This window comes from Channa argus, chromosome 6, assembly GCF_033026475.1.
Source record: "Channa argus isolate prfri chromosome 6, Channa argus male v1.0, whole genome shotgun sequence".
NCBI classification, from domain to species: Eukaryota; Metazoa; Chordata; class Actinopteri; order Anabantiformes; family Channidae; genus Channa; species Channa argus.
In genome coordinates, this window is record NC_090202.1 from 23259639 (window position 1) to 23273044 (window position 13406).

General features: G+C 43.0%; 1 protein-coding gene across 1 annotated transcript in view; it reads right to left on the reverse strand.

Annotated features, from left to right (window-relative positions):
* Positions 1-970: 970 nt before the first annotated feature.
* The window catches only part of LOC137129031 (protocadherin-16-like), a 74211-nt gene continuing 61775 nt past the window's right edge, over positions 971-13406 (reverse strand). Inside the window, exons 10-21 of the mRNA XM_067507815.1 lie at positions 11346-12192; positions 8818-9057; positions 7955-8080; positions 7596-7805; positions 6601-7473; positions 6390-6503; positions 6107-6318; positions 5672-5823; positions 5104-5234; positions 4526-4812; positions 4297-4438; positions 971-4210 (exon numbers count right to left, since the gene is read on the reverse strand). Coding sequence (XP_067363916.1) covers positions 1620-4210; positions 4297-4438; positions 4526-4812; positions 5104-5234; positions 5672-5823; positions 6107-6318; positions 6390-6503; positions 6601-7473; positions 7596-7805; positions 7955-8080; positions 8818-9057; positions 11346-12192 — 5925 coding nt within the window. The 3' untranslated portion in view covers positions 971-1619. The remainder of the gene's footprint in view (positions 4211-4296; positions 4439-4525; positions 4813-5103; positions 5235-5671; positions 5824-6106; positions 6319-6389; positions 6504-6600; positions 7474-7595; positions 7806-7954; positions 8081-8817; positions 9058-11345; positions 12193-13406) is intronic.

Consider the following 13406-nt stretch of genomic DNA (forward strand, 5'->3'; position numbering starts at 1 on the left):
TGGACAAGCCTAAAACTGTATCTGTGAACATCTGGAGGAACTTCTCTTCTCTGTGGCATTATTATACACACAGCTTGAACAAACATGAAAGGTAAGTGGCATTTAACACTGTTAAATACAATACAAAACAATAAAATCAATAGGATACCTTCATTCTATCAAAATAGGTAGTGTTCATGTATATTTGGCCATTGTTGAATAGTATTCTTGTAAATAATTTACTAAGCCTCCCAGTTTCAGGCCTATTTAATAAATAAAAATACTGTAGTGTTTAGCGTAGTGGTAGGAAAAAGTTATTGGAGAATCTAAAACTGGGGACTACGTAGACAAAAAAATAGTGAATACAATTACATGTGTGGTAAGATGTAGGCATCTGTGTACAGTAAAGGCATTATGTAAATTATGGCTTAACGTATACATGACTTCTCTGGTGGTGTTTAAACATTTATTAGTACACACCTTTTCATACTATTATCTTACCGTATGTAAGACGTGTTAGTGTTATTTGTAGAATTCTTTAAAAGAGGGGGAAATATTGTCCAAAATAGCATTAATTGAAGTTTGTCAGTAAATCAATACAACAAAATGGATGGGACAGAAATGAGGAAAAACCTACTGTTTCCTTAATATTTTTCCGAGAAGCATAAGATGACTAGACAAGACCTGCTTACTTTCTCTGGAATGATTAGGCTGCTGAGTGGAGAGAACAGTCTTACATAGGAAGCTGCTGAATGTTCCACCTCAACCTCAATGTCCAATAATTTTTACAATGCAAAAAGAACGGCTGTAAGGCTTTTGTTGTGAGAAATTAAAGCCAGTGCACCTGCAGGAGAGGTTAACTAAATGTCAAGTTCCATTTTCCGATGCAGAAAATGAAGGGAGGCATGTTGAGGACTAAGACAACTTCTGAGCATTTCACATTCACGATTACCTTTTGATGTGAGATCAAACACTGGATCTGTAGAAAATCTGATGACACAATATTTTATTCTGACTGATGTTGCATTTGTTCAAGCAAGGATGTCTCTTCTTCCATAAATATTTACAATAATCTGTTACAAAGAAAATTAGAATCCATAAAGCATTAATGGAAAGCGTCATTTAAAACCACAAGCTTAAGAATTATGACAAACTTACAGTACAAACAAGTATACAGTACACGTTACAAATATACAAATATAGAAATATATTCTGGGGGTTTAGCAACCCTTTCGACACTTTGATGCCATTTCCTACCAGAAACAACAAGTATAAAAATATAGACAATGCTTCTGTACAAAATTTTGACATCATGTATGAATCCCCATTCAAATGTGCAAATTAACACTGATCAACAGAAGAATTACTTTTAACCTAAACACACACACACACGCTCACATACACACATGCACACACAGAACACATAGTCCATTTTGGCCTGTTAGTCATGTAGTTCAGTTTTTCCTTCAGTAAACACTGCAACTTCAGCTATCTGCGCTTCTTAGTATAACCTACTTGTTCTCTTAGCAAGCACAGCAAAGTGAATAGCTCTGACTCATTTCAGTTTGCAGCTTCTGTGGTCATACAGTAGAATATGTTTGAGACAGCAATGACTTCGTTTTAAAATATGTCTTTACAGGTTAAATTCTCAGCTCTGCCTCTTCACTGTGTTCGAGATTGTGTTCAGTTGTGCTAATGATGGATGCAGAGGGACCCTGCGAGACACTGAAGGGTGTGACAGCAGGAGACCGCGCTGCCAGCGGTGAAAGAGAGGGGGAGAAACTTGGAGACATGGCTACTGAAGAGATGGATCCCTCGCCACTGATGGGGGATCTTCGTAAAGACGCCAAGTGCGGAAACGTCCTCCCTACAGCAGGCTTTGGAGGTACAGTCTTTGCCCCAGGGTGGGCCACAGAGGTTATGAGAGGTGGAGGGTCGATTCTCGACTCTGCCTTTGCTTTGTGATGAAATGACCTGCGAGGATGTGGAGGAGCTGTTTCATCTTTCAATCGTGCTATTTCAGTGAATACGTTAGCTAAAGGTTGGAACTGGGGACACCAGTTTAGAAGGTAGTCCCAGTTGTAGCTGCCCCTCAGCTCCTCATCACTGGCCACGATGGCTGTTAGATTGCCATCTACAGCAGGCTTTCCATCCTCTGGGAAAGTATAGTCTTTAGGATGGGAAATGCTTAGTCCTCGTCCCACCCCCACATACCCACCTCCTTCATCCCTGTAGACTGGCACCTGGCCAGCTAATAAGCTACTATTCAGACTGCTCATTTTCTTTCCTTTGAACCAATCTATGGAAGGATCACAGGAAACGTCTGACAGCTGATCCGCATCCTGTTGGATACCTGAGTCTGGGCCCCGGGCAGAGATGCGCTCCTGAATGGAAGAGGAGATGCTTGACACCCGAGGGTACTCGTTGATCATTCTGATCTCATCATCCTCTGCTGCCTCTGCCTCAGCAGAACCACGACCACTGGAGTGGGAGGGATCCAGGGATCCTCCACGAATGTATGGACCCCCACTACTGCCGCTCTGATCTGGCGTGTATCCAGGAAGCGCCTGGTGGTAAATCATTTCATTTGCAGCTATCTTTGTTTCCTCAAACCTGTGCAGCATGGTGCCTGACATTGGCGTTCTTCCGTGCACTTTTTGCTCCTTAGTCTGACGTCTTGATTTAACAAAAAATAGCGCCACAGCAATTAATATTAGTATGACTATGATCCCAAGTGAGACTGCAATGACACTGATAAGCAGGATATTCACATCTGTGGTGAGACCAAAAGATGTATGGGTCACATCTACAGTAACTTTAGCTGATGCTGTGCGGGACGTCTCCAGAGGGCTGTGGGCGGTCACATCAAGTGTCATCAGACGCAACTCTCTTTTAGAGCGACTCACATGTCTACTGTAACTATCCACCTTTAAGGAAATTTCTCCTGTGGATTTATTGACTTCAAAATAAGGCGAACTGTCTGCTAGAGAGTAGAGCACAATGCCATCCACACCTCCGTCTTCATCACTGGCTTGTACTTTGCCAATGATCTGACCTTTCTTTGCTCCTTCAGGCACTTCGAATGAGAACTCTGAGGAGCTAAAAACAGGATTGTATTCATCCTCCCCAGTAACATAAACCTGCACCGTTACAGTAGCAGAGTAGTTACTGGCATCCAAGGCCACAGCCAAAAAATTGAATATATTGACTTTCTCAAAGTCAAAAGTAAAACGAGTCCTTACTTCACCTGAAGTTTGGTTGAGGAGAAAGGCCTCTTTTCCTTCTCTAGAGTTTTCTAACATGTAGTACCTCAACTGTCCAAAAACACCTCTGTCATGATCAATTGCATGCAGCATGGTGACTAAGGCATTCTGGGGTTGGTTTTCCCTGATGCTTGCAGTTACTAGCTTAAGTGGAAAGAAGGGCCAGTTATTATTGATGTCCTTCACCTCAATACTGACTGGAGCCAAAGCATAGTGCCCTTGCCCATCTGTAGCCTGGACAACAATTGTGTGGGACAACTGTCCCACACTGTCCAGAGATCTTTGTAGCCTCAAGGCTCCAGTCCACTGGTCCACCTGGAAAAAGTCTGTCTCATCCCCGGAGCTTATAGAGTACTGCACCTCTCCATTGGGAGCAGAGTCTGGATCCGTAGCAGACAGATGCAAGATCTCTGTCCCTGCTGCTGCACCCTCACTAAGTACCACACTGTAATCTGCTCGGCTGAAGGCTGGAGGGTTGTCATTGGCATCTGCAACACTGATAAGGATAGGCACGCTGGAGCTACGTTGAGGGATTCCACGATCTGACACTACGACAGTCAGGTTATAACTTGGCACTGTTTCAAAGTCCAGCTCCTCCACTAGGATCAGGCTGCCGACTGTTTGAAAGCCCCGCCCCTCCAAGAAGTGCACGCTGTTCTCAATCTGGAAGGCATTACCCAAGTTGCCACTGGCAATGGCAAAATCAAAACCACAGTTGTCTCGAGACAGGTCACCATCTACAGCTTCCAAGGTCAGAACAGTTGATCCGGGAAGCCCATCCTCAGACACCGTGGCTCTGTACTCTGACTGGTGGAAGATGGGGGCGTTGTCATTGACATCGGACACTTGTACCTGGACAGTGGCAATCGATGAAAGGGATGGAGTGCCCTGGTCCCGTGCCTCAATTATCACCAGGATGGAAGGATTCTCAAAATCAAACTCTGTTTTTTGGTTGAGGAACAGAGTACCTGTGAGGGAGCAAAAACAATTGACATAAATAATAAAAACTTTTTTTTGATCCTCTGAACACAGCTTATGCACGCAATAGACTTACCGTTGTGTGGGTCAATGTGGAAGATGCCCCTAGTTGATGACATTACTCTGTAGGTAATCTTTCCATTCTCTCCAGAGTCGCTGTCAGTTGCTGTTACTGTGATGATTGCACTACCTGCTGGTACGTGCTCTGATACAGTCACCTGATGAGAATGCACACACGTAAGCATGTCAGTACTCTAATAAGCATGTGTACAGGTATGAAGACAGGTGTGTGAATGTAGTCCTACCTGATAAAAGTCTTGGGTAAAGGTGGGTGCATTATCATTAACATCATCCACCAGCACGGTAAGGTTGGCCTCACTTTGGTGTTTCGAGTCAGAAGACCGGACAGTCAGAGTGTACCATGTCCTCTCCTCATAGTCCAAAGGGCCCGTCAGAGACACTCCTCCTCCATAACGATGAATGCCGAACATGCCTTGGGTGTTTGTGTCCAGGTGTAATGTATAGGAGAGTTCTGGCCCAGAGTCCACATCATTCCCTGTTACCTGGGTGATAACTGTGCCGATCAAAGTATCTGTATGTTTGTGATTATAAGATGGGGAAGTAGGGGAAGAAGAGCGGGTCAGAACTGAAATAAAGCGCACAGACTAAGAAAAAAATGGTGGGTTTTTTTGCTCTTTATTAAGAAATATCCTGTTCTTGAATGCCTTGATCTAAAAGACAGGAAATGAACAGAGGAACTTGGCAGCAGCTTTTTTCATAATAGGGTCAGACTTTTCTCACTAAGCCCCTCTGAGTGAGCTGCCAGGGTGTGTGATGTGATGATAAGATCAGTGGACTAACTACAACTTCGCAGCAGACTTACCCTCAGGTACATGGATCTCCTGAGGCACAGGAATCGTGGGACTGTTGTCGTTGAGGTCAATGATGATCACAGTGAGAGTGGCAGAGCCAGCAAGCCGTGGGGTTCCCCGGTCTGTTGCCGTAACAACAAGCCTAGTGCCACAAAATGAATATCAGTGTCTAAACATGAAACTTATTTTTTTAACAATGCATAATTTTGTATCCCCCACCTATATCAACCTATATACAATTAGAAGATACTCCTTTATGATAAAATGTCTGGAATTTACAGTACTATTCTTTGATATTAAATAGTGACTCAAAATAAAAATGAAACGATTTTTGGTGTCTCATCAGCTTATTTGTGTTTTTTCGCAATTTTTTGTTCTTCTCTTCTCTTAACGGAACCATTTTCCTTGCTTAAAGAGGACCTAATTTCGAACTTAGTTAAATTTAGTCATTTTTTTTTTTTTAATAAAAGTAACGATCACAGTAACAAACATTTAAAAAGATGTGTGAAGGGCAGAGATGAGATGAGGGGAACCACATGGCAGAATGTCATTACAGAGAGGAAAAAGAGGAAAGCTTACGTTGTTTGCGTCCAGATCTCTCTATCCATTATAGCTGCAGTGGTGATGCTGCCAGTCACCGGGTCTATCTTAAATAAGCCACTCATAGATGATGACCTGAGAGAGTAGGTCACCTGACTGTTTTGGCCCTTGTCCAGGTCATCTGCTGCAACCTGAGGAAAGTTTTCACAGAGTAAAGGTAAAGGTACAGTGCTTCATTTGTGTTTATACATACAAGGTGAACAATGAAATTGCGTCAGATGGTCAGATCGAGGATTAGTCCTCAGCTGCTCCGACTAAGTGGGCCACCACTATGGGCCAACCTGACCACATCCCTAACACACACGCTTTTAGCGATAGGGGAAACCGGAGCACCCGGAGGCAAACTACATAAACACAGGGAGAACATGCAAACTCCACAAACTCCAAAATTATGTAGGGGACCGGCTACTGCACCTGGATGATGGGAAAATCATATCCCTGAGCCTCTCTAATGTAGGCTACATAGTTCTGCAGTTGGAAGCGAGGCAGGTTGTCATTGACGTCCTGCAGGATTAAGTTGACAGCCATGTAGGAGCTGGATGATGCCGTCTCAGCTTTCACCACAAGGCGGAGTTTTTGGTTCTCCTCAAAGTCTATTCCTTCAGATTTCTGGACCCATATTTCACCTACATCACAAAAATAACAATGAGTCACACTGTAGATTTAAAAAAATCATACTTTTGTAGTTTGCACTTACCAGTGATGGAGTTTATTCCAAAAGACTCCATCCTGTTCCCACTGAAAATACTGTAGCTGATACCATTTTGTGAGCCATCAGGGTACTGGGCCTGAGCCTGTATTACCACTGTGCCTATAAGGTGAAAAAACACCCAAACATTTTTATTGTAGTTGATATTTCAATTATGCATTTGTAAATTAAAAAGGTTTTAAGTTTTTAGCCCTCAAACCTTTAGCAGCATTCTCTTGAAGACTGACATCTCTAGTTGTGCGAGAGAAGCGTATCCCCCTGTAGCTCTGCTCCCTTATATAAATTATAACTACCCCCAGGGAAGATTGAGCTGGGTTGCCCTGGTCCATGGCCTGAACTATCAAAGTCCTCTGGCTTTGGGTCAGAGTCTCTAGCTTCTCTGTAGCTTGGATGTCTCCTGTCAGTGAGTTTATTGTGAAACCCCTTACAGGATTAGCAAAACGATAAAAAACAGAGCCATTAGCCCCAAAGTCCTTGTCCTCAGCCCTCATGGTGGCCAGCACTCGACGGCTAGACACGCTAGTGGCAGAGATGTTCACAATAAGTGGGTCTTGGATAAAGAAGGGGGCATTGTCATTCACATCCTGAATGTAGACCGTCACCTGAGCTGTAGAGTTACGTGGGTTTGCAGGTGAGGAGTCGGTGGCATACACCTCAAATGTGTAAAGTTCATTTCCCTCTCCCTCTCTGTCTAGAGGTGCGGCTGTGATAACACGGCCAGTGTTCTCATCTATAATGAACATGCTCCGAGAGCCATGGCTCAGGAAGTACATCACTTGGCTGTTGGGACCTTGGTCCAAATCCGTGGCTTTCACCTCCAGGACCAGTGACCCAATGGGAACATCTTCTGAAACATCTGCTGTGTAGCTGCTGCTCTGAAACACGGGGCTATGGTCATTGATGTCCAGAACAGTCACTTCCACTGTGGCAGTACTAGTGAGTTGTGGGTGGCCCTGGTCTTGGGCTGTGACTGTTAATGTGTATCCAGCTCTCTTCTCTCGATCCAGAGGCCTTGAAGTGGACAGCACACCTGACTGTCTGTCCAAGCGAAAGTCTCCAGATGGATCTCCAGCTGCAAGTAAAGCAATGGTAAGTGTCCTTTTCAGTATGCAATCCTCTGCTATAAAAACCCAAACTGGCAGGAGTGAAATTGTTCTTTACCAAAATGAGAAGTGCATCAAAACAAATTCCCACCTGAAATTCTGTATTTCATCTCCCCACTGTCTCCAGCATCTGGGTCAGTTGCTCTGAGAGTGAAAAGAGGCAGGGCCTCCAGGTTTTCAGGCACCTCTATGCTGTAGTAGAGACGTCCAAACACAGGAGGGTTGTCATTCTCATCAAGCACTCTGATCCTCACTGTTGCTTTGGCATAGTTGGGTGGAAGGCCTCCATCTTTTGCATAAACTAACAATCCCAAAGGACAAAAAGCAAACATACAAAACATCTTTAATGGTGTTTTTAGAATAACAGATATTGTACAGGAACTCCTAAGACTGCATATCTTAAAATGGCCATGTTTTGTTTCTGATGGTGCGGGATATTCAGGGCAGTACCTGTAACAGTGTAGAACTCCTGGAGCTCACGGTCCAGTGACCTAGTGGTTGTTATCACACCTGTTGCTGGGTTGATGCTGAAACCCTTGTCAGAGACGACACCATATGAGACCTGGCCATTGGTTCCTACAGCGAAACACACAATGCCCACACATCAACGTAAAAACCAATTGCAAAAAAATCGAATGCAAAAAAGATTTTAGCCTCTGTTATCTACTAATACCTGACAAAATCAGTATTTAGAATTTATTTATATCTATCCTAATAAGATGTGTACATATTCGTTCAGATGTTTTGCTGTCTAAGCACTTGGCAGGCAGTGACAGCCATCCTAAGGTTTCTGGATGCCAGATTGCGTGCTAACAAAAAGCCGTCTGGCAACCTCACCTGTTTACTTCAGTAATTGCTTTTGGAGAGAAAGTTTATAATCCTTCTGGTTTATGTGCTTCTGACTAAGTCCAGGGGAATGTACCATTTCTGTATCCCTACCCCCATACTCCGCTGTAGTCCTCAATTAAAAACAACTGTTAATCTCTGAAAAGTGAACATGTCTTATTTGCTGAAACAGCAGAATTTAACATCTGTTAAGACATCTACGATAAAGACAATACTTTATGCAAATTTAAGTATTTTGTATAGTGCATCAAATACATATAGTCCACTACTATATAAAATAAAGAAATTTAAATATTTGTAGAAATAATGGTTACATGTAACATACAGTTTGTGTCTAAAACATAAACTTTGCCCACTTTCAACCAAGCTCCAATTTACCAAAATATGCCGTGGTAATGTATTTTTGATTCCCATAATAAGATAATAAGCCAAAGCTGCAGTGACTGGGTTTGCGTTGTGCTCCTCACCTTGGTCCAGATCAGAGGCAGACACTGTCAGCACACTAGTTCCTGGAGGCTGGTTTTCGGAGATCTGGGCGTCATACTGGCTCTCCTCAAACCAGGGCACCTCATCATTAACATCAATCACATGGACACACAGCAGCTGGCTCGATGAATGTTGGGGTATCCCATGATCCTCAGCGATTATTGTGAGGTTAAAGACATCCTGCTCCTCACGGTCCAGAGGCTTGAAAATAGACAGAGAGCCTGTAGAGAGATGAATCAGAGGTGAAATTTGAGCAGAGATTTCCTGAATGTGTTTGTGTGTGTGTGTGTTTGTATACTTTTTTGCCGCCGGTTTCACAGAGGCAGTTACACGATAAATATAGTATGAAAGCATGCTATCAAACCCAATAAAACATGCCACTTTCCCCAGTTGTGTGCAGTCAAGTGATTTAAAAAGTAAGTGTGAAAAGCTGCCGTGTGAGGGCAAAATCAGAGCTAATCTCCTCCACACACACAGCTTTGCCTACCTGAGTGCTACCACCACCACTGCTGTAACAGCCCAACAGTCTGGCCACAGTTTATGAGATTTTCCATTGGAGAAAGCCACAGCCATTGAGAAAGAAGCAGTAAACACACGCTCTAGACACGCAACAGCCAGGCCTGCCGTGCGCCATAGAAATTAGGGGCACCCGTGCCTTTTCATTATCTTGCCTAAAAGGGTAGAGCTTGTATTGATTCAATTTCAATTTCATGCTTTAAAACGAGCTGCAACTGTAAAGAAAGAGTGGGCAGGGCTGTTTTGGTTTTAACTTTGGTTGTTTTTTCGCTTTTTATCTTGCTAGGACTGAGATAACTTGCCCCTAAGCTTTTAATCTGGTAGGAGTTACAGGCTGGAATATTTTTACCTAATTCTACTCCTCTGTGATCCTCTGTGATCCTGGGTCACTGATAACACATGGGCAGGAAAAAAAGACAGTGGCAAACAGGCGAACATTTTTATTTTGGATGTTTTCAATTCCAACATCTTAAGGCTATGTGGTGTTTGCGGCGCCAACACTTTGGACAACAATATGAGGGTTAGCTGAGGCTGCTCAGACAATACAAAGTCATTGACATCTTTTCATGCGTTAATCCCTGAATGGTGGTGTCTGCCACACAAAAACAAGTTCACCGTATCACCAGTGCTCTTCTGTTGTTCAAAAAGTGACATTAGTGGCCTCTCTTCTAATGACTGATGACAATGTGCTTCATTCTGCAACTTTATGGATTCCTAATATAAGCATGGTTGTGTGCACTTTTGTGATGCCAAAGTAATGAAAACAGAGTAGGTAGAGATTGTCTCAGTTTCTGACCCTAAAACGGGAGCAAACCAGGTGCTCACAGGATTAACTCTGTCATTATTCTAACAAATAACCAGTGTGTATGAAAACACTTCAAGATGACTGCACATACTGGGCTGAAGCAGAAGTGACATGCATGACAGACTGTGAATGTTTCCATCCCTGAGCTGCTCCAGGGGGGCCTCATGGTTGGCAGCTTGACGCGGAAGGTGGAGCCAACGTTGACACGTGTCTCAAACACCACAACAAAGCCCACAGGACCAAATAGCCCAAGGTCAGATTCAACTAAGTGACAGAGTCTCATGCAAGTACACAAACACATATGTGTGTGCCTACACGCACACACACACACGCACACACACACACACACACACACACACATACACACAAACACACGTGCAGATACATAAACAAGCGTAACCGATCTCTTCTCTAATGGTTCCCAGAAGCCTGAGCATAAACTTCTTTGGTCTTTCATGGGAATAGATCCACAATAACAGATGATGGGTTATATCTGAGTGCTTGCCCGTGTGTGTGTGTGTGTGCATGTGTGTGCATGTGCGTGCGTGTGTTTTAATATTTGGCAGCCATCTCTGTCTGTCTGGCCTCTAACTGAGAGAAATAAGTCATGAAAGGTGAAGCAAGAGTTGTGCTGAATGTACATGTAAACAGAGAGTTTGTGTGGGTTAATGCAGCCAAACTTTGACAACTGCACTCGGTGATTGTACATGCAATGCAAAATAAAATTTACAGGGGGCAAAAACAGTCAATGAAAAGGCCCAAACACAAGTGAGCAGATGCAGATTCGTTTGTTTGCCTAAATGGAAAATATTTCGGGATTTGGATGACCTTAAATTTCCAACTGTTTCTAGAAACAATTTTACTTTAATATTTATTTGAAACTTTAATATTCATTTGAAAATGCCTCGCAAATTTATTGTAATTCTTTGTTTCTTGTGATGAGAAAAAAAAAAAACGATAATTGCTTCTAACGTAAATTATATTCACATGCTTAACGGAATGTGAGCCACATGTGTTAATTAAGTGTTCGCTTAACTAGTTGTCCTTCGAATAGTTCTCTCAGATCTAAGCAGTACTATCACCACAGAATATGGATGATTCAGCCATCAACAAACTCCACACCCACACTTTCTGCCTTACAACATACAGCAAACACTATCTCCTGCAATAGCACTTGTCTGGCCTTACCAGTGCTGGGGTTGAGGCTGAATGTTCCTCCACTGTTCCCTGACTGGATGATGTAGGTCACTCGGCCATTCTCCCCTTGGTCTGCATCTCTTGCCACGACATACAACACCACAAAACCAACTGGCTGGTCCTCCATCACACTGACAGCTGTTGGTGAGCTGAACACTGGTGGATTGTCGTTCTCATCAGTTACATACACCCTTGCTGTTACAGAACCCCAGCGCCTCTGGCTGACATCGAGTGCAGAGTCTGTCGCCCTAACAACTAGTATGAGGTTGGAGGTGACCTCGTAGTCCAGCTCTTGGCCCAAGAAAAGAACCCCGGTGGAGGGGTCGAGAGTCAGTAGGCCAGGAGTGTTTGGCCACTGCTGGAAAATGGAGTACCTCAGCTCACTGTTGGGCCCACTGCCGTCCTTGTCTACAGCTTGAAAAGTATAGACTGAAGAGCCAGGCTGCATGCTCTCAGAGACAACAATGATGATGGGGTCCTCGGGGAAGTAAGGGGCATGGTCATTGCTGTCCTCTACATCAATGTCCAAGTGGACCAGGATGCTGCTAGGCGGGGTCTGAGAAAAGTCATCCACCTCAATCTGCAGGCTGTAGCGTGTATCTCGTTCATAGTCAAGTGGACGTGCCAGGTACACGTCTCCAGTCAGACGGTCCACAACAAATGTCCCATCTTGGTCCGTACCTCCAACTACCGTGTAGGTCACTTCGCCTCCTTCTGGTGTTTCTCTGTCATGGAGGCGGACTGTGCCTATAATGGAGCCAGGCTTGGCCTCCTCCACAGAGTTGAAAGACAGTGAGTGTGAATTCGTCGTAGAAGGAGGTCCGCTAATGCTGATAATCTGTAATGAAGAAAAACAAAGAATGTGTTTGTAAGGGCAAAGTAACAATGACATATTTCATTTAGATGCTCAGTGGCACCATAAGATAATAATTATCAGTGAAAAGAATAAAAATCTTTAATAGATTTTAGAATAGCAAAACCAGATTTTGCTCACTTCACATGCTTGTACTGTAAGTGTTCACTGGGAATAAATTAAACCTGTTACAAGAGGTTTTTATAGACTTGAATATCACGCCTGCTAACATTAATCACACTTAATCTAATACTCATGTTGCTGCCAGGAAAAATAACAGATGATAAAAGTAACACAATCAGAGAAGGAAATAGTGAGAGGGGTTGTATTTAGTATCGGGACATATTCCTGCACTGTGTATAGCTTTACACTTCCTTCGATGAGTACTTTAAGTGTCTTCAAAGAAAACACCATATTCCTTCTCGCCTTTGTAAGAAAGGAGGACCATACTGTAAGTATGCATGACACATTGTTTTAATAAAACATGTTTTTCTTGGAGCCAAGTATGGACTGAGAACGTTTAAGCAGCTGTAAAAGAGATTGGGTTATGGATAGGCTTTGTTGATCAAATTTTCAGCAGCGTTACTGACAGTGTTTTGTAAGCTGAAAGGCTGTTTCAGATACTCAAGCATTACATTCTTATAGTACAGTTCCCACAGTAAGTAGGCACTCGATAAATATGCAGTGTTTGTTGTGAAATCTAGCATGACAAGCTGTAAATCGGTTCCACATTAGATGGAAAAGGAGCATTCCAGAAAAATAAATGTGTATAGTCTCATCCTACAGTATCATGGATGAAGGATGATTAAAGGAAATAATAATAAGTGGGCAAGAACAATACTGCACTGTGTCTTCAACTGACCAGTAATTATGACTTTCATTTTAAGTTGGTGGAAGCGAGAAATAATTACCGTGGCACTGAACCTGCTTGTTTATATGGCAACTTCAATTTCGACACCATATAATTTTATATTCCTTCCAGGATTCTTGCATTGTGCCCATTTTCTTGTTCTACACTATGCTATATATTAACAGAATTTTTTTTTCAATGTTATGTTTTACATGAGTGTATAGCTATCCCCTTCTTAAAAAAAAAAAAAAAAAAGGCTACTGTATAAAGAAAGTGTTGAAGCCATTGAGCATGACCTTGATTAGAGCTACAGCTACAGCTGGCCCCCATCACAAGCCAGCTGGGAGTA